The 19,804-nt window shown below is 34.5% G+C and overlaps 1 protein-coding gene across 1 annotated transcript in view; it reads left to right on the top strand.

Moving 5' to 3' along the window:
* Positions 1-19,804, top strand: part of Cadps2 (calcium dependent secretion activator 2) — a 511,596-nt gene that overhangs the window by 260,068 nt on the left and 231,724 nt on the right. Inside the window, 1 exon segment of the mRNA XM_048786046.1 lies at positions 9,842-9,953. Coding sequence (XP_048642003.1) covers positions 9,842-9,953 — 112 coding nt within the window.

Here is a 19,804-nt window from a genome sequence, read left to right as displayed (position 1 = left end):
TTCTCTTGCTTCCATGCTACTTTGGTGCAATTGCAATTCTCTTTATTTCAAGGAAAGAAACTATCATTTAAGAAAGAAAGAAGTTGTTTTATCTGCAGGGAGACCTCAGGAGGACTATTCCAAGGGGGAAAGGAGTAAACACATGCACACAGTTTAGTCTGATGTTCACCATTTAAAGCTTTCCTTAAAGAGTCTTTTATCCATGGAGCCTCTGGGATAGCTGAGGATCATGTGCTCGTTCTCAGTGTAAGCCACTGAGAATTAGATGCACTGACATTATAGAATTGCCACATTCAAGGAGTTCAAATTAAGGAAATATAAAACAAATCATCTTCACACCCTCATATGACTGGCCCCAAAGAAATTAGCCCCCTTAAAACTCTATCAGATAGACATTAATTGTTGGTGGATATCCAGCAAAGCAAGTACCTGTGATTGATGGACACTGCAGCGTGCTAGCAGTGATATGCTGTGCTGATTACTTATGGACATATAGTCCAGAACCTTATGTTTTCAGTTTTTATAGTATTTAATATACAGAAGATTTTATATTTTTTTTACATTTGATAAGAGTTTTTTTTCCAGTTTCCACTTGGATCTAACATGTCCAACTGTGACTTTGGTGTAAAAAGTAGGAGTAAGTAAGCTGATATTCTCAAATAAACTTCAGAGTTCAAGATATGGGGATAGTATGACATATTGGTACACATTAGTATAACATATTGGTACATTTCTGTAGATGACTATAGGATATGCAGTATAGTTGTACTCATTTCTATAGTATTACATTTTATTTAAGCCTCATTTTGGGACTTTGTACATGGAGAATAAACTTTATCCTATATGGTTAACTTTTATATATCAACTCTTCAACAAATCTTCCTATACTTAAGCCCTTAACAATCTTGGATCTCATGTTATCAAAAAAAAATTCTACTTTTTTGGTGCTGCATTGGCCAAGTAAAATTGTAATGCAGGATGCGACAAATTGTTCTTTTTAAAGATGCTTCAAGTTAATGTTTCTGAGCTACCCTACTATGAGGAAGAGAAAAGAAAGTGCTTTTTGAGAGATTATGTCTTCCACCTTTTCTGAGACCTGACTTTGTGGTCACATGCTTGCTGCATTTCCTCTGAAGAAAATGATACAAGTATTACATGATTTCTCAGCTCTGGATATGAAGGCTTAATGGCAGGAATACTTCAAAAAAGAAACACAGATGTTAGAAGACAATTTTATCCCATTATTCTTGAGGCTTTAGCAATCTTTAGAGCAACAAAATGGAAGCTCTGTCTTTGAAAGGAAAAAAGAATGTCTAGGAGACAATAAGGGAGAGAAGGAAGGTGAGACCCAGAGAATATTTCTCCTATTCTGAAATTTATTTCCCACTCCGAGCCCTCCCCCAAAACTTCTATGCTGAAGTGTGAGATGTCATCCCAGGAATTATTCTCTCCTTGTCATGTTGGAAGAAAGGAATAACTTTGTACTGTCTGTCCATCATTAAAAAAAAAAAGTTTTAATCTGGGTTTTTAAAAAATTCTCCCAAAAGCCTAGAAAGATGAAATTTAATTATTTAAAAATATATTTGCTAGTCCTTATATTAAAATTTGTATTATTTGGGCATTTGACTCTTGTAAATTATTTCTAAGAAGTTCTTAAAAATTGCGTGCACAAGGATATTGCGATTAAAAGTAATTCTCAGATTGTAGTTCTCCTCACCTATTCCAAGTTGTTCTTTTATTAATCCTTCTATCTTTTCTCCTCTCCTCTTTCACCTCTTCCTTCCTTCCCTCTTTCTGTCTCTTACCTTTTCTTTCCTTTGCTAAATTTTGCTGTTAGTAAATGTCTCTTTCTCTCTTCATAATTTCCAATTTTGTTTGGATTTTAGTATTGCCATTTTGTGAAACTGATTAAAATTTTAATGTTTATAATTATCATTTTTTTCCATGTAGTCATAATTTTGTGCAGGCTGTAAAGCTGAAGTAATACTACTGCTATGGATGCTGACAGGAATAGTTAACCTTCTGCATACGCTTTCTATATGAAAAGTGCTGTGCTCCTAGTGATGTTAGCATGACTCATTTTCATTTTTACCTCACCAGTAATATGAGGAAAGTTATGATAATGTGCTTTCCCAGGTCTTTTTGCATGGTAGAGTTGGTATCTGACCCCAGAAACTTCTGTCTTATTTAGATCTATGTCACAGCCACTAACCTCTACTCTAGGTAAGAAAGTCTATTTACATAGACTTTACATAGCTGAACTTTTTATGAAATGTCCTGTTTTCTTTGGAAAACCTTTTATACTTAAGATTTATTTAACACCTTGGTCTGCCAAAGAATTCTGTCATGGTCTTTTGTTCTTTTTAATATTTATATGAAAACAGTTACATATGCGTAAGGGTATCTGTTGCAGCATTGCTTGTAATATTAAGATTGGAAACAACCACAAGTTCCATCATTAGAAAAGTGGTTGAATAAATTATGACACAGCCATATAAAGGAAACGTTTTATAGTCTTAAGAAGAATGGCGTGACTCCATGTCCTACATAAAGAGGCTCAATATATAGTAATGCATTTAAATATAAGGTATAGAACACTTGGAAATCTGCACTTATCTTTAGATGAAGAATAAATGTGCATCTAGGTACGTATACAAGCCTATAGAAAAATGCATATATTTGGGCTTGTGGTAGTCCTCATCCTATGATGTGTCAGTGGGCAACCATTGTAAGTTCATTCCTTTTCATTGCTTCTGCTACCATTATCACATTACTCACTCTGGAATATGTATCTTCATTTGCAGAAACCCATTGAAATCAGAAAGCTGAATTTCCCAAAATGAGTTTCTTTACCTCTTGCAGCTATCCAAACTATCTTCCACAATTGTCTGTTTTTGCTGAGAGCTTTCCATGAAACTGTCTTAATTGCTCATATTAGTCAGAGATGCTATTTTTAAGAATGTTTGTACTAAGAGAGAGCAGTAGAAATGAGGAAAGGAACTAGGGAGAGGGAAGGAGGAAAGGGAATATACTGGGGAATGATGTTTGCCAAATGATATTGTGTGCATGTACAAATATCCAACAACAAATCCCACCATTATGTACAACTACAATGCACCAATGAAATAATATGAAAAAAATATAAAAGCATTTTTATTTAATATTATACAAGAGCATTATGCTTAACATTTTTGAATACTTTGAGTATTATTTAATTCCTGTTTATATCATTAATAGATGTAATAATTATTTACATAATAGATGTAATAATTATTTAACTTGATGCCCAATTTTTAGACGTTCATGTTTTTTAATTAAAAAGAGATAACATTGTTTAATTGTATGAGTATGAGTATTATACTTAGATGGCATGTTTTACAAGTCCTAATAATGTGCCTGTTTTACAGACAGACATTTCCAGTGGCTTCAGAATGACTTGATTCATGGCCATCATGGGCAGGACACTGACTAAAAGAAAAGTACCAACAAATACAGGAAAGGAATTCAGGTTCTATTAATATTTAAGTAAAGGAAACCTGCATAACACTCACTGCATAGAGCAGGGGCACTGTTGTATGTAAACAGTTGCAAATGGCATTGTTTGATACCTTTGATGATACCATCAGGATTTCCTCAGCTCATTTTTCTGATCAGTATCTCACTTTCAAGTATCTTTATTCTCTCTTGCTTCCTCTTAAGGAACTCTGAATAATCATCTTCCTTCTCACAGAACACATATCACTGAAAATAACACAGTCATTACTGTTTTTCATGAATTAAGTGAATTCAAATTCAATTTCTCCAGCAGATTCCCCACAGGACTACAAAAAAGAGATCTCAACCTACTTAAATCTAGTACTGGAAACTTTTGACAATATTTTCTACTTCCCAAGAGAATATTTACATCAGTGCTATGCATATCTTGTGTTTGCATGTGTGGGTCATGAATCAAAAGTTCCACTTATGCCAATATTCTTGGATGAATATCATTTTAATCTTAAAATATCTAAATTACAAAAATTATATTTACCCATAATTGGAGTGTTTAAAAATTATAGGATGAAAAAGCTTAAAATTTATTTGTATTTCCTAAAGACTCATTTATAAGCTGATAAATTGGATTTTCAATATTATCTGTTATGAATTACAAAAATGATAATTTACCCATAATTGGAGTGTTTAAAAATTATAGGATGAAAAAGCTTACAATTTATTTGTATTTCCTTAAAGACTCATTTATACACTGATAATTGGATTTTCAATATTATCTGTTATGAATTACAAAAATGATAATTTACCCATAATTGGAGTGTTTAAAAATTATAGGATGAAAAAGCTTAAAATTTATTTGTATTTCCTTAAAGACTCATTTATACACTGATAATTAGATTTTCAGTATTATCTGTTATGACATAGCAATGCATTTGGAATCATATGCCATTATTCCTTCATTATTTTAATAATTCACTCTTTGTAATAGATTAATGGTAAAAAAGACATTTGGTGAAAAAATGGATTTTTAAAAGTCCTCATTAGGTTGGAAATAAAAGAAAAAAATTGGTTTAAAAAAGAAGAAAATTTAGCTCTAACTTTCTTATACAGCAATAGTCAGATTACATAAAATAAATAAATTCCTTGGACTCCAAATTATAAAACACCATGAAATGATTTAATAAGAAATGCATGGAAGCTACATAGAATAATTAAAAGTTAAGACTTCAACGAGAAATATTTTGTAATATTTTTACAGGAATTTCCTTTTTCCTAATTAGAAATAAAAGTTGTAAAACATCTGTTTACATTTTGTTCTGATGAATATCATAACATATAAAACTACAATTAATAAAGCAATATAGCATAACTCAGAAGATAGATCTGTAGGACATAAAGTTCAAAACCAAATCAAAGTTCTTACATAATTTTATAAATATGTTTGACATTTTAAAGAAATGAGATTGGACCAAATTAAAAATTAATTAAAACTACCACTTTATAACATGATTAAATTTTCAACAGCTTGAAAATTTGAATAGAAAAATTTAAAAGAAATATGAGTTATTATTCATATAGTCTCTGGTTAAGGATAGACAATCTTAATAGGATGTCAAAATCAGACTTTTATAAATCAAATTGACTATATTGACCACCTAATATTTTTAATCTATACATTTAAAAATTCAAAACAGGGGTTAACTAAAAAATTTCAGATCAGATAACTTTTGGAGCTATAGATACTTATTTAATTCTGTAGTGCTGATCATAGATCAGGAATACTAATGTAGATTGGACCTGCCTTTAAATACTTAGCTTCTCTAATCATGAGTGTATTATATATTCATAATATGAATTTTGAGTTAAAGAATTTTGAGTTGTTTGAACATAACTGTCTTACTGTTATGATTTTCAACATATTTTAAACTAATGCTAGTCGTTTTTGAAACTCCTGTAGGTCCCAGTTATACATCTTGTTCTGTAGCTACTAGGAGACCACGTGAGGTATCCTGCCATTAAGAGTGAAGGCCAGGGTTAGGAAGTTTAGTATATAATAATGAAATTATGTATTATCTGCCATCTGTTAGAAAATAAATTCCAAGAGAATAGGGATTTCGGTTTCTGACACTAGGGTATTGTCCTCCACATTACAAGCCCCCCAGATTTTTTTAAATTAATAAATAGTGAATAGTAAGTTTTATATTCTTTTGTTGTCTAAACTTCTTATCCTGAGTGATTTTATATCATCTCTGTAACCATCATTATAAATGGCAGCAGACTATTCCATCATCTGCCCATAATTTACATAATCATTTTTCTCATAGTAGAAATTCAGTTTGCTTAATTTTTTCCTGTTATATTATAGTAAATATGTTTCTGCTTATACTCTTTTCAGTACTTAAAAATATTTGGTTAGGGTACATTCCTAGAAATATCTAGGGTACTAGGATACATTCCTAGAAATGGATGAAAAGGCAAGCATGTATATCTTTGCTTCTGATAACAAATTTTCAGTATGCTTTATTTAATAGGAAATTCATAATTAATGTCAGTTATTTCAGTTGGTATATGAACTACTCTGTGTTTTCATAGTTAGGAAGTCCTGCTGTCTTTGCAAAGGTGCTTTGTGGATATTTTATTCATTTGAAAATTTACATTGGAAGTCTGAATCCTCATAAATAATACATTCATACAAGTAGAGAAAGGCAATGTATTTTGAGTAAAGCAGTTGACAGCAGGGGTAATGCATTCTTTCATCACTTAATACTGAGGAAATAGTAGGAAGATAATAACTGGTATTGATTTCTGAAAGTATTTAAACATGCCAGTTAGGTAGGAATCAAGAAAATATCTCAGTGAATATTAAAAGTAGGCCTGTTATGTTTTGTCCTTCCTTTTTGAGGGGGATGAAGGGACTTGAGTTTTTAATTCATTTGAGAATTCATAAGTATTTTCTAGTTGCACATATTTTTAGCTTATTTTTCATAGAAGAAATTATCAAATTATCAAAATGCGTCTGTCTGTTGAGTGCTACCATATTCATATTCATGCACCCCTTTATTTGCACATTTTGTTAAAAGTTAGTGACGTCGAGTTCCCTGGCTTGTTATAATCTGGATCTGTGGATATCCTAACCTCAGCTTCTCACTGCCTGCAAGCACCTTATTTTTGCCTTCCTCACCTAATGGAAGCTGGCTGCTAGCACTCCCTGTCCATGACTCAGCAGCCCAGGCTTCCTGGGTCAGTTAATTCTCACAGATTATCTACAGGGCCCCTAATATTCTCCTGGATTACCAATCAGACTATGCCTTAATTAACATACTGGTTTTGGGAATGGATATCTCAAATTCATTTCCAGGGTCTAGATTACAACCACCTTCTTACATATTTCAACTAACTCTTTGTTTTCTAGTGAATGCTCACTTACCCTAAAATGTATTAATTCAGCACCTAGTCTACTTTGCCAAGCATGTCTGTCCCTTATTACCATCTCTAGGATAGTGTTATTTCTCTAATTTTACACACATCTAATAGTTGAAAAGTAATCACTGTGTTAGGACCATAAACTACCCCCCAAATGTATGTGTTTGTGTGTGTTTGTACAGTACCATGTTGCTGAGTGGTGGGATATATTCTGAGAAATCTACTATTAGGCAGTTTCATTATAGAGTTACATACACAAACCTAGATGGCATTACCTGTACACCTCAGCTATATGGGACCAGCATCCTATATGATGTCTGTTGTTGACCTAAAAGTTATATAGCCCATGATTGCATATATGCACACACACATTATATATCTTCTCTATGTATCATTTGTAACATTATATGATGTACCTATTAGATATAGTATTCATATTGTCTGTGTATCATATAGAATATATGATATATATATATATATATATATATATATATATATATATATATATATATATATGTGTATATATATATATATGTGTATATATATATATATATATATATATATATATATATATATGATTTTATAGGCATACATCTGTTTATTCTGATTAATTTATATGTGTATGTGTAATAAAGAAGAGTTTTTTTTTAACCTATTAAAGATCATCTACAAAAAACCTGCAGCAGTGATCACACTTAGAGGTGAAATGCTAAAAAAATATTTCCTTTCAGCAGAATGACTAATAAAAATTCAGAATCCTAGCTACTTCAGAGTAGTATAAGGGAAATAGAAGAGAACATGTGACCAACACAGCACATAAAGGGCTCTTCTAATAGTCTGGTACATTCCCCATCATAACTTGAGTGGTGGAGTTGTTGTATTTATTATTATTTTTTAACTATATCTTATTTTGTAGGCACATTTAAAGTAGATATCATTTATTTATTTATTTATTATGATATCATTTTCAATATAATATTTTTAATGAATAAATGAGCAGTGTTCTACTGTGGTAGTTTATGGAGTAGTTTTGAAAAGTTGCTTGTCTGTGAAGGATTAAAGGTAAAAGTTGATTTTCTAGACATTCATGGGATCACGAGCGAGCACAGATTTTTGCATGTGCATTATTTGTTTTGTGCTGTTTAGCAATTGTGAATTAGCCACATATTTCCTTTCATGTAGAACGGCAGGAGAACAAGGTTAAAAGAAAACTCACAAGGTCCCTTCATGATGGTTAATGGGGTCAATCAATATTTTTCTCTTTGGAGAATTGCATAGTGGAATATGTTGAGAATTTCAAATGATCATGGAAAGCAATATACATACTTACAAAGTTTTTGAAATTAAAGGAGAAAAATCAATTTCATATATAAGTTTATAAATAGAATTTTTTAAGATCAGCAAATTATGTGAAAGACTATTAGATGCCTACAAGACTATCAGGAACCTTTGATTCCAATTATAGGGAACTGTCTCCAAGGGTAGCCTTGCAAATTTAACCATGCAATAAAGAATGACAAATAAAGTAGGGGGTGTCAAGAGAATCTTTACCAGAGCTAATTGTATTTAAGGTTTAAGCTTCAACATAGTAGAGAGAATTTTTTCTGCTTCTTTATTTTCGTTCTGAGTCTATTTTTATTTCTATTTTACCTCTCCTCTATTTGAGACCACCTTAATTCAATGAAATGGCAAAAAAGATTTCTTTGCTAACCCCTTTCTAGAAGTCTAAAATGGAAATTAAACTGCTGCTTCATTCTAACTGAATCTCTCTCTTCCCTCTGGCATTTGATTTTGGTTTCAACCGACCACATATAGATGCTAATTTCTTTAGTCCTTGAAATGGCCTTTCCTTTACTGTACACATATTACAGCATTATAAATGTTATTGTAGGAGACAAGCACATAATCATAATAATTCACTTATTATCATGCTTTTTCCCCCCAATTTTCTAGATTTCACAAACTTTCCAAATAATGTTTATAAAATAAAATATAGACAGCTCCATGATAGTGATAAATTACTTTTTTTAAAAAAATGTATTTTATTTTTAACATAAATCTTTATTTTGTTAAGTCTCCATTTTCTTTTTCCTCTTCTCTGGTATTTTTTTCTTTGTGCTCTGCCAAGCCTCATTGCCTGTGATATCTCAGAATTATGAGAAATATTGATAAGATTGTTTTAATACCAAGCATGTGCCAGTTAGGTTTGTCAATAAGCTAGAATGAATTGGTGTGTGATAAAGACAAGATGCTGTTAATTAAAAGATAAGCCAAGAAAACATGTTATTTTGTTATGATGATTTGAAAAGCCAGATGTCGACAGACTTATTCCATTCCTAAGAGAATGTACTGGGAAATTAACTGAAAACCACTCACGTTCGTTATGATGCATATTTCTTTTTGACAGGAGCTATAAAAAGACATATAAAGTAATAGGCTTTAGATAATTACCCCACTTAAAAATATATAATGTTTAGGGAAGATTTCCCAAAAGTAGGAGGAGCAAAGTCCTCAGTATGTAAGAATAGTTTTTTGAACAACCACCTTTTATATGAAACACCCTTAGCAATTTCCCCCAGACATCCATAAAAAGGGAGTTATAATTTACATTTGAATTAATAAAATGATATATTTCCCTAGTTACATCTATAATGTTTTGCTTTTACCTAAATGCTTATAGGCACACCATGATTTTTAGTGCAACATGCTAATTTTTTAAATAGCTGAAAAAACTATTACAAGCTCTAAAGCTTATTGTCATTTTCCTTCTTGATGGCACCATCTGTCAGAAACAAAAGCAAAGATAAAAAAATCTCATTGAGTTGCAAAAGATTCTCTATTGCTTAGTGTGCCTTTTATGGAAACACATCTATCTGGGAAAAATTAATGCTATGTTTTAAAGAAAATCTCTTTTACTGCTTTGCAGATGGGGAACTCAAGGAGATTTCACCACTACCCATCCTCGGCCTGTGGTCAAAGTGAAACTCTTCACAGAAAGCACTGGGGTCCTAGCCCTTGAAGATAAGGAACTGGGCAGGGTAAGTGATGGTCAGCCCTATGTATTCAGGGTGGCACAATGTGAACTTAATTTGATTCTGAGGTAAGGTTTACACATAAGCAGTGTGTGAACTTTCTGTCCATAAATTACATACAATATATGTTTGTAATTTTATGCAATCCTACTTCATAGATCTAAGCAATTAAGCGTAGTGGTCTATAACACAGGAGGTATCATGAGAGGCTTTGAGTGCATATTGGGGACATACAAGTTCATAGTCACCAACTGAGTCATTCTCACACACATGTGCCTTGGCCACTGAAGGCGAGCAGCGCTGTCCAACTTGTCCTTCCTGGTGAAAGGTAATTCTCATTGACACATGTCTGCTCATGGATTAAAAGGATCATCTTTATATGTGACAGCATCTGCTCTTTATGTTCATTGTGACTAGCCTAATTACAGAGGTCTCTGAAGTATATTTATTTCTCTTACCTCTTCTCTTTTCCCTGTGGGAAGATCTTCCTCCATACCTTTTAACATGAAGTTTATCTTTTCCCTATAATCACTTTTTCATATCTAGAATATATTTATGTAATCCCTGTGTACTCCCACTCTACCCAGTGTCTGCTGGCATTAAATATTGCTTTTAGGTGGATACATGATGTTAGCATCTCTCTGTGTGTAAGGTGATCTGTTTTTTTACAAAGTAGATGTATTCCAAGCAGTGGGCTGTCGGGCTGTCTTCTGCAGTGTGAATCTAACATATCCAAATCTAAAGACTGTTTTTATAGATAATTTTCAGAGAACAAACCCTTCTGAAATCTTAATTGAAAATTTCTGGTTGTGCTAGATAGTTTTCACAATGGCAGATGTTGAAAGATCCTAGGAGCATTCCAAATATTAGAAAATGTTATCCTTGAAGTCAGAATTTCTATTCATTTCAATTTCTTTTGCTCTTCTACCTCTCTTACACTCTTAGAATTATTCTACTTCCAGTGTCAGATTTCCTCTTCCATTTCCTTGATACTTATATTTGTTAATACCTAGGAGTTATGCTCTACTCTTCAGTCATTGATATGCTGACATGTTCATATATTTAGTCATTCAATAAAACATATATGTAGCATAATCTAACAGAGAAGCATCAGAGATTGTTGGAACAACTTTCAGTTTTCAGCTAGCAGCTATGAGCAGAACAGAGTGCTAGGAAAACCTATGCTTATACGGGCCTGACAGGAACACCTGCAGGACAGGGCACTCTGCTCTAGCGAGTGGTCAGTGAAACCACATCCTCAGTGCTTGAGGTCAGCGTTGCCAGGCCACAAGGCCGGGAAACTGAGAGTTAGGTGCTTCAGGGCATGAAACCCCCAGCTCGTAAGGCCCCCCTCCCCTAGGGACAAAGATCTTTCCAGACTGCTTTCCACCACATAGCAATATTTAGAGCTGCCTCATAGTGTGGTAACATTAATCATAAGTTGGTTGGTTTCTAGATGTTGTATAACCTGCTTGCTTATGTATGATTGGAAAATGCATTCTATATCAATTGTAATCACTTCCACATTAAACGAGCTTGCCTGGAGGTCGAGGTTGTTACCTGCCAGCACTCTTACCAGTTCCCGGTGTCTGTTGTTGACCGTGCGTCTCTACCTCCTGAGACAGAGGTAGCTGAGTGACGAGTTGACCACACCAGTGGAATGACCACCCACAAGAGATTACATGTCTTCCCTATGGATTGAGGAATCAGTTTTTTATTTAAACTATTATTACATTAATTCACCTTATTTCCTTATTGTAACTACTTTTCAGTATTTCACCACAGCCACCTTAAATATTACATTATAAGTAATTCTTAAGATATTAACTGAAGCACTTTCTAAATTGGATGTATAAGTGTATCAATGTGTATTTTCTACACAATTGCATATCAAAGAAAGAGCTTATACTCCTTTACTCCCTTCATACAAGACAACTTTTCTATCTGTGCCACCTAATTGTGTTTTATCTGATACTATTTCAACCTTAGTATTTTTGATATCAATAAATTATCTTGTTTGGGATATCAAAAATATATATACAGCATTATAGCCTGTTTATGTTATTTGTCAATATCCCTAACCACTAGTCAATAGATGCCAGTAGTTTTCCTGAACCCCCCACCTACCAATCAAGATAAAAGATGTCTCTAGATATTGCCAGATGTCCAATGTGGTGCATGCAAAATCACCCTTGTTTGATAACCACTGATCTATACTAATGACCTATGTAGGCTCTAAGATTAAAATTACTATTTATGCATCAGTGATTTCAATATTATTTTTCTTCCTTGGATTTTCAGATTTTTGTATAATTAACCTGAATACTTGGTATTTCCAATTGTATATGAAATAGAACGTGTAACTCACGTCCCTATCAAGTCTTTCATAGAGGCTATCATGCCAGTTATCTAGATGTTCCTTTTGTTTCTCCTTCTCTTGCCATAATACCCATCCAGTTTCAAATTCTGTCTGCTTTTCCTGAATTTTCCTAAATCCATCCCCATCTCAGTCTCTATTCCCCTAATTCAAGGCATTATCATTTCTCATATGTACTGATAGTCTGCTTACACTTTCCCATTTGCCATCTTGTCCCCTCTTATTCAGTCTTTGCAGCCATTGGGATTTATTTAAAATTCAAAATAAATATTCTGTCCTTAAAATTATCCAGTGTATTCTCATATATTTGCAATAAAAAGAAGACTCCTCATCTTAGTGTAGCAGGCCCAGTAGGAGTTCTCAGGGCATGACCCTGGACCAGCAGCATCAAGGGGAACAAGAGAGTTGCTAAACATGCAGATTCTCAAGCCCCACTCTAGGTCTGCTCAATTGGAAACTCTGTGGGGGTGGAGGTGAGGGTGCAGGACTGCAGTGTATTTTAACTAGTGCTCTTAGTGATTTTGACACACCCCAAATCTAAAGAACCCCTGCTCTACAGGGCTGACCTCTATCTCCAAGTGCACTTTGTATTATACCCACCTCTTTCTTAATATCATCCTTTCCTCAAACTTGGCTTTCCTTCTATTTCTCAAACATGACTCATTCCTGCTTTAGAATTTGAAGCTCCAAATGTGTTATGGTCTGAGCACATGAGTATATACATACACAATTAGAAGAAATTGGTGATCATCTCTGGATGCTAGGGCTGTTGGCAATGTGTTCTCTCTATTTATGTAGTTTTATGATTAGAAACAAGAATAACTTATTTTAATTTTAAGGGAAAAAGCAAAGGTCTGAAATATTTTATCTTTTTTATAGATATATACCTGGGAACTTGTTTTGTTTGTTTGTTTATTTGTTTTGTTTTTATTTTTTTACATGAAGCCTTTTTATTTAAAATTTTGTACATCTGAATTTCAAAGACAAATGACAAAACACTTAGAACATTGATAGTGATATAGATAAAACTCAAATGTAAAGGAAAGAAGTCAGACCCAAAAGACTACACAGTGTATGATTCCACTCATTCTACCAAAAGAAAAATTATAGATGAAAAACATGAGTGTTTATCAGTGATTTTCCAAGTGAGGAATGACTTGCTACAAAGGTGTGCATAGGACACTTTTAGACTGAAGGAACTACTCTGTATGGTACTGTAGTTTAGATGCACAAAACTTTACATTATGAATAGCATACTTTAATGCATGCAAACACACACACACACACACACACACACACACACACACACATAGTATTAACAAGGAAATTCTACCTGGCATGTTGACTGAGGCAAATAAAAAGACTTATATTGCAAAGGTAGAATGTAACTTCACTAAAAGGTGTGATGAAAAAAAGAATATGACCTAAGTAACCTAAAGTAACAACAATAATCTGCAAAATGACTCATTAAACAGATAATGAAGATTGACACTACCAGTGATTTCAAGTGCATTTCATGTATCCCCAATATGATGTTATGAGATCAGCTTACTGAATATTTGTGATATTCTTTCCCAAAACCTCAATTAAAAAAAAAAAATTCTAAGCATGAGAAAAACAGCAGACCAACCCAGACTGGGAACAATGTAAGGGACCATTGTTTAGTACTCTTCAGGAATTTCAAGGTTATGAAAAACAAGACTGATTAACTTCACAGATAAGAAGAGACTAAAGAAATATGTATGTTAAATGCAATGTGGTGTTCTAGATTAGATCTTGGAACAGGAAGAGGATGTTAATAGGAGAATTGGTGAAATCCATATAACATCTGTGGTTTAATGAATAGAACTGTTCCAATGGAAGTTTCTTGGTTTTAACAAGTGTTCCATGGTAATGTATGCTGTTTATAATGGAGAAAGCTGAGTGAGATGTATGAAGGAACTCTCTCTACTATCTGAATATCTTAAATTATTCTCAAATATGAAGCTGTGATGGGTTAATCTGGATTTTCAACTTGGAATAAGAAAAACCTAAGAGCCAAGATGGTGACACATACCTGTAATCCCAGTGGCTCAGGATGATGAGGAAGGGGGATTGCAAGTTCAAAGCCAGCTTAAGCAATTTGGCAAAGTCCTAAGTAATTTAATGAGGCCTTATCTCAAAAAAAAAAAAGGGGGTGGGGGGGTGGAGTGGGGATGTGGTTCAGTATTTAAGCATCCCTGGTATCAAAAGAGAGAGAGAAATAGAAACCTAAGATTAAGAGACATGTGTGTTGATGAGGGTATTTCCAGAAATCATTGATATGTGGGACAGCAAACTGAGGGGGAGAGCCCCCTAAATGAGAGCAGCACAGTCCTATATTTTTGGGAGCACCAGTGGAATAAAAGTTGGAAGAAGGTGAAAGCTGATGCAGACACAAGCTTCATTCTTCTTGAGTGTGTGCATCAGTGGCTACTGTGATCATGTGAGGACAAAGGACTCCAGCACCTTCAGTCTTCTAAAGTAGAGTAACACAGAAATTGCCAACAGTAGTAGGGTTGTTGCTGTGACTAACCTGAACACATGATTCAGAAGCCTTTAGGGGGAATTCCTTTTTTGGGAGGTGTTTAGAAAAGTTGGGAGATGCAGGCTAGGGAAGCCTTAGAATATTGTAAACAGAACTTAAATGGTAATTTTGATTGGAGCTCAGAAGACCATAATGCTGATAAAAATGTGGACTTTAAAGACAGTGTTAATAAGGTTTCCGAAGGGAATGAAGATTCTACTGGAAATTGGATTAGAAGGCATTCATGTTACATTCTGCCAAATAACTTGTCTACGTTTTGTCCATGTCCTAACATTTTCTGTGAGTCTGAATTTAAAGATGATGTACTACTAATTAACCTGATGAAAGAAATTTCAAGGCAGCATAGCATTCAGGCAGTGAATTGCATGGGAATTGCTGGTGGCTTTTAGCCAGATTTTCTGTAAGAATTGGAAGGAGAAAGCAGGATGGAAGGTTTTGAAAAACTTGCTGTTTGGCCAGAAACATGCTTGTAAAATTGGGACTAAGAAAAGCATGGTTGTTGAAGGGATTATGGCTACTAAAGAGAAGCTAAATACTTTACACAGAGAAAAATAGGAAAGATACCTTGAGGGCATCTCAGGGATCAGAAATACCATACCCACTGCAGGCACAAGGATGTAAAAGTGAAAATTCATTTGAGAAGAGACTATGAAGACACCCTGCTTGCACAATGAGGGTCTATAAAGTTGTTTCCCCAGTATTTGGTTTACTATGCTCAGTCACCCAGGCATTCCAAATTTGCTGCATCTCTAGTGAAAGGAGGCATAGCTCCTGCTAGAGTTGACTACAAACCTTGGCATCATCCATGTGGTGCTGGTTCTGCAGGAAGGATGGCTGCTGGAGTTAAGGGGTCATGGAAGCTTTCACCAGAATTCTGAAGGAAAGCATTGGAGGTCAAGCAAAATGTAGCAGGGTCAGATTCCTTGGGGGAAGGCCCTGAGAGGGCTATCCATGAAACTGTAAGAAGGAAATCACAGCTCAGCAGAGATTCCTTGTATTAAGAGATACCAGTAAGGTAGAATATCTCCTGAGGAAAACTGCTGGCTACAGACAAAGCCAGTGTAAAAGAGGTTATGAGGGCTGCATCCAGCAAGGGCCTAAAGATGGGGTTTCCCAAGCAAGTTGATGAATGTACTACATATGGTAGACATGAAACTACAAAAATTGTTTACACAACTGGGTTTCAGTCTTGCTTTGTTCTGTCCCCTTTCTATACCTCTGTTTCTCCTTTTTGGAGTAGGAATGTTTGCTCTGTGTCATTATATATTTTTTTATAAATATGTGTGTGTGTATATGTGTGTGTGTGTGTTTGTGTGTGTGTGTGTATATATATATAAATAACTTGTTTTTGATCATTACAGAGGCTCAAAGTCAAGACTTGAGTCTCAGAGGACTTTGGGAAACACTGAAACAATCTGGCTGCCAGCATACCCATATTTATGAATGAATTATTATATAAAAAATTCCTGGGTAACTATTTAACTTATTGAGTGATATTTTTGAGTACAAAATATATTTTGGAGGTTTTTTCACAATAATTTTCTTAGTTTTAGGAATGTTGTTATTAAAAAAAAAACACTTTTTAGCAGTCAGTAAAAGAACTGATCAGGGGAAATATTTAAAAGGCTCAAGTTCTGGAGCCCACATTTTTCATTCATTTGGGATAGACCCAGGAAGGACAATAAAAGCAATTCCCAGAGCGTAGTAGTTTGAATATTGGATTGAGAAAAACTGATATAAATAGCATTAATCATACTAATATGCAGCCAAGGTTGAGAGCTAAGTGACTAAGAAAGCTAAGGAGAAGAAGAAAAACTAATAACTACCACAGCATGTAGAATTGTGAAATGATGGCTCAAATAGACATTGGTCAGTGGAAGGTTGAATTCTCTGGCAAATGCTTGGAATGCAGATTTTGTTTGTGGGTGGCAGATGCCAATGCCTATTTATGGAAATGTGGTGGCATATGGATATTTTTCAATTAAACTAGGGCCAATCGTCCACCAGGTGTTGAGAGAATATCTAGAGACAGAAGAGTGATTTTTCTAAGAAAACAACTATGAGTATGCTTTAGCAGGTGAATAGCTGACCAGTCAAGCACCCAAAAACATGTAGTTCTCTTTTATTTATTTGTTCTTATTGGTTATACATGATAGTAGAATGTATTTTGATATATTATACATATAAGGAGTGTAACTTCTCATTCCTCTGGTTGTACATGATGTACAATTACATTGGTCATGTAATCACATATGCACATGGGAAAATAATGTCCGATTCATTCTATTTTCCTATTCCTATAGCTCTTCCCTTCCTTCATTCTCCTTTCTCTAATCTAAAGTACTTCTATTCTCCCCTCCCCACCCACTCTCCTTATTGTGAGTTAGCATTGCATATCAGAATATTTGGCCTTTGTTCTTTTTGGGATTGGCTTATTTCATTTAGCATGATTATCTGCAGTTCCATCCATTAAGGCAAATGCCACAATCTCATTCTTCTTTATACCTGACTAATATTCGTGTGTGAGTGTGCGTGCATGCGTGTGTGTGTGATATTTTCTTTATTCATCTGTTGAAGGGCACAGAGGTTGGTCCCATAGTTTAGCTGTTGTGAATTTAGCCGCTATAAACATTGATGTGGCTGCATCACTGTAATATGCTGATTTCATGCATAATTTTTATTTTGGGATATGCCAAGGAGTAGGATAACTAGGTCAAATGGTGGCCATTCCAAATTTTCTGAGGAATCTCCATACTGCTTTCCAGAGTGGTTGCACAAATTTGCAGTCTCATCAGCAATGTTTAAGTGTACCTTTTCCCCCACATCCTCACCAAAACTTATTGTTTCCAGTACCTCACCTTAAGAGGGAGAGAAATAATAACAGCAACTATTGCAAACAATATACAGCCTTAAACCAAATAGCTCCTACTAAGACATCTACAGTTTTGTCACAATAAACAGAAGTGATATGTTTAGTTATTGCCTACAATAAAAACAGTAAGTTTGCAAAAGCTTTTACAATTTCAAATGGTGGACAAAGAACACAAGCGGTTAGGATGTGATGTTTTGAGGCAGGAGGAGAGAAGATTGAATTAAATAATTAAAGAAAGAGTGAAAGAGGCAATAATAGAGGTTGGCTGTCTCCATATCCCAACATGCCTCAGTCCTCCTGAGAATGGGGATTTCTTTAATTTCCTTATTGCTTTACTGTGTTTGTGGATGAACTGTTCTGTTTGTGCCTCCAGCCACTGCTGAAGCTGTGAACCTGGGGATTTCTTCCTTATTTCATTATTCAATCTCCTGTGTCCCCTGTCTGTTTTGAGTGTCCAGTATTAAATTCCAGTAAATTCCCCCCCTAATTTTTGTTTATTTACCCACCTTGCTGAAAAGCTGCCAGTCTGCTTTTCTTGGTGTCACACCACGGATCTGCCCTGGAAGTGAGCTCTTTATTCTGCCATCTTCCTCTCTCCCTTTAGTTCCTCTTAAGATGATTTTGTCCTTAAAAGCTTTTTTTTTATTATTATTTTTAATTTTTTTTAGTTATAGGTGGACACAATATCTTTATTTTGTTTGTTTATTTTTATGTGGTGCTGAGGATTGAACCCAGACCTCACTTGTGGGAGGCAAGTTGTCTGCCACTGAGCCACAACCCCAGCCTCTGCTTGAAAAGCTTTTAAAGCAAGGTTTACTTAACATAACTGTATCAAAATCTAAATAATAAGTCCTATGCATATTTTAGTCAGCTCTTTCGCTGCTATGACTAAGGGACCCTACTGGAACAACTGTAGAGGAGGCAAAGTTTACTTGAGTGCCCAAAGTTTCATAGGTCTTAGTCCATACAAGGCTGGTCCATTCCTTGGGGTTAAAGGTGATGCAGAACATCATGGAGGAAGAGTGGGAGAGGAAGCAGCTCCCCTCATGATCAGAAAGCAGAGAGACTCCACTCTCCAGATACAAAGTATATACCTTATAGCCACGCCCCCAATGAAGGAACCACACCCAACCCTCCTCCAGTTACCACTCAGTTTACCCCATCAGGGATTAATTTACTAATTAGATTAATGCTATAACCCAATCATTTCTCCTCCAAACTTTCTTGCATTCTCACATGTGACATTTTGGGGGACACCACATCTAAACCACAACAATGCAACATTTGTTGGTAAGCAATAGTCTTTCCATTGAGCCTTTTAGACCTTTCTGACAGCTTAGAAAAATAATCTGTTGTGCACAACTGAGTGATGGCTTTGGTGTCTCCTCACCATTTTATCATTGGGGGTGCCAATTCCTCTACCTCCATGAAGATAGGGGAGCACACACATTGGTAGCATCTACTTTCTTTTTTAGAGTCAGAACATCATCTTTTTTCTAATTTTATTAAATGATGTTAATAGCAAAAAGTTTACTCACCTCTTGGATATACATTTTGAGAGTAGCAATTTCTTGAAATTAAGATTTTCATTTTGCATATTTCTCTCATCTTTTTTCTGTACTTCTGTGCAACATTTCTTAAAATGGAGATGTTCATGCCTAATATGTCAAATTGACAGTTGTTTGCTTGTTTTATAAATGTAAGTCCTGTGTGGAAACAGTAGGTAGTGGTTAATTTCGAGTACATTTTAAAGATTAAGATAAATTCGCCTTGCTTAACAATTATTCCATTGAAATGAACTATTATCTTACAAGAAGTTTATAATATCTTAATATAGCAAGTAAAAATTAACTTGTATATTTGTCTTTTTCCCCAAGTTGCTTTCTTTAGTTTGTTTTATTGGGCTTCAAAGGAGACCTCACTGAGGAGTTATTAGAATATGCATAATTTTTTGTTAGTTTCCAAAACTTTACAAGAGAGCTATTTAGTAGTATATTCAAATAGCTGTGCACTAAGAAAAACACTTTCTTAGGGTCTCTGAT

This window comes from Marmota marmota, unplaced genomic scaffold (genome assembly GCF_001458135.2).
Source record: "Marmota marmota marmota unplaced genomic scaffold, marMar, whole genome shotgun sequence".
In the NCBI taxonomy this organism is placed as follows: domain Eukaryota; kingdom Metazoa; phylum Chordata; class Mammalia; order Rodentia; family Sciuridae; genus Marmota; species Marmota marmota.
This window is presented reverse-complemented; position numbering and strand designations above follow the sequence as displayed.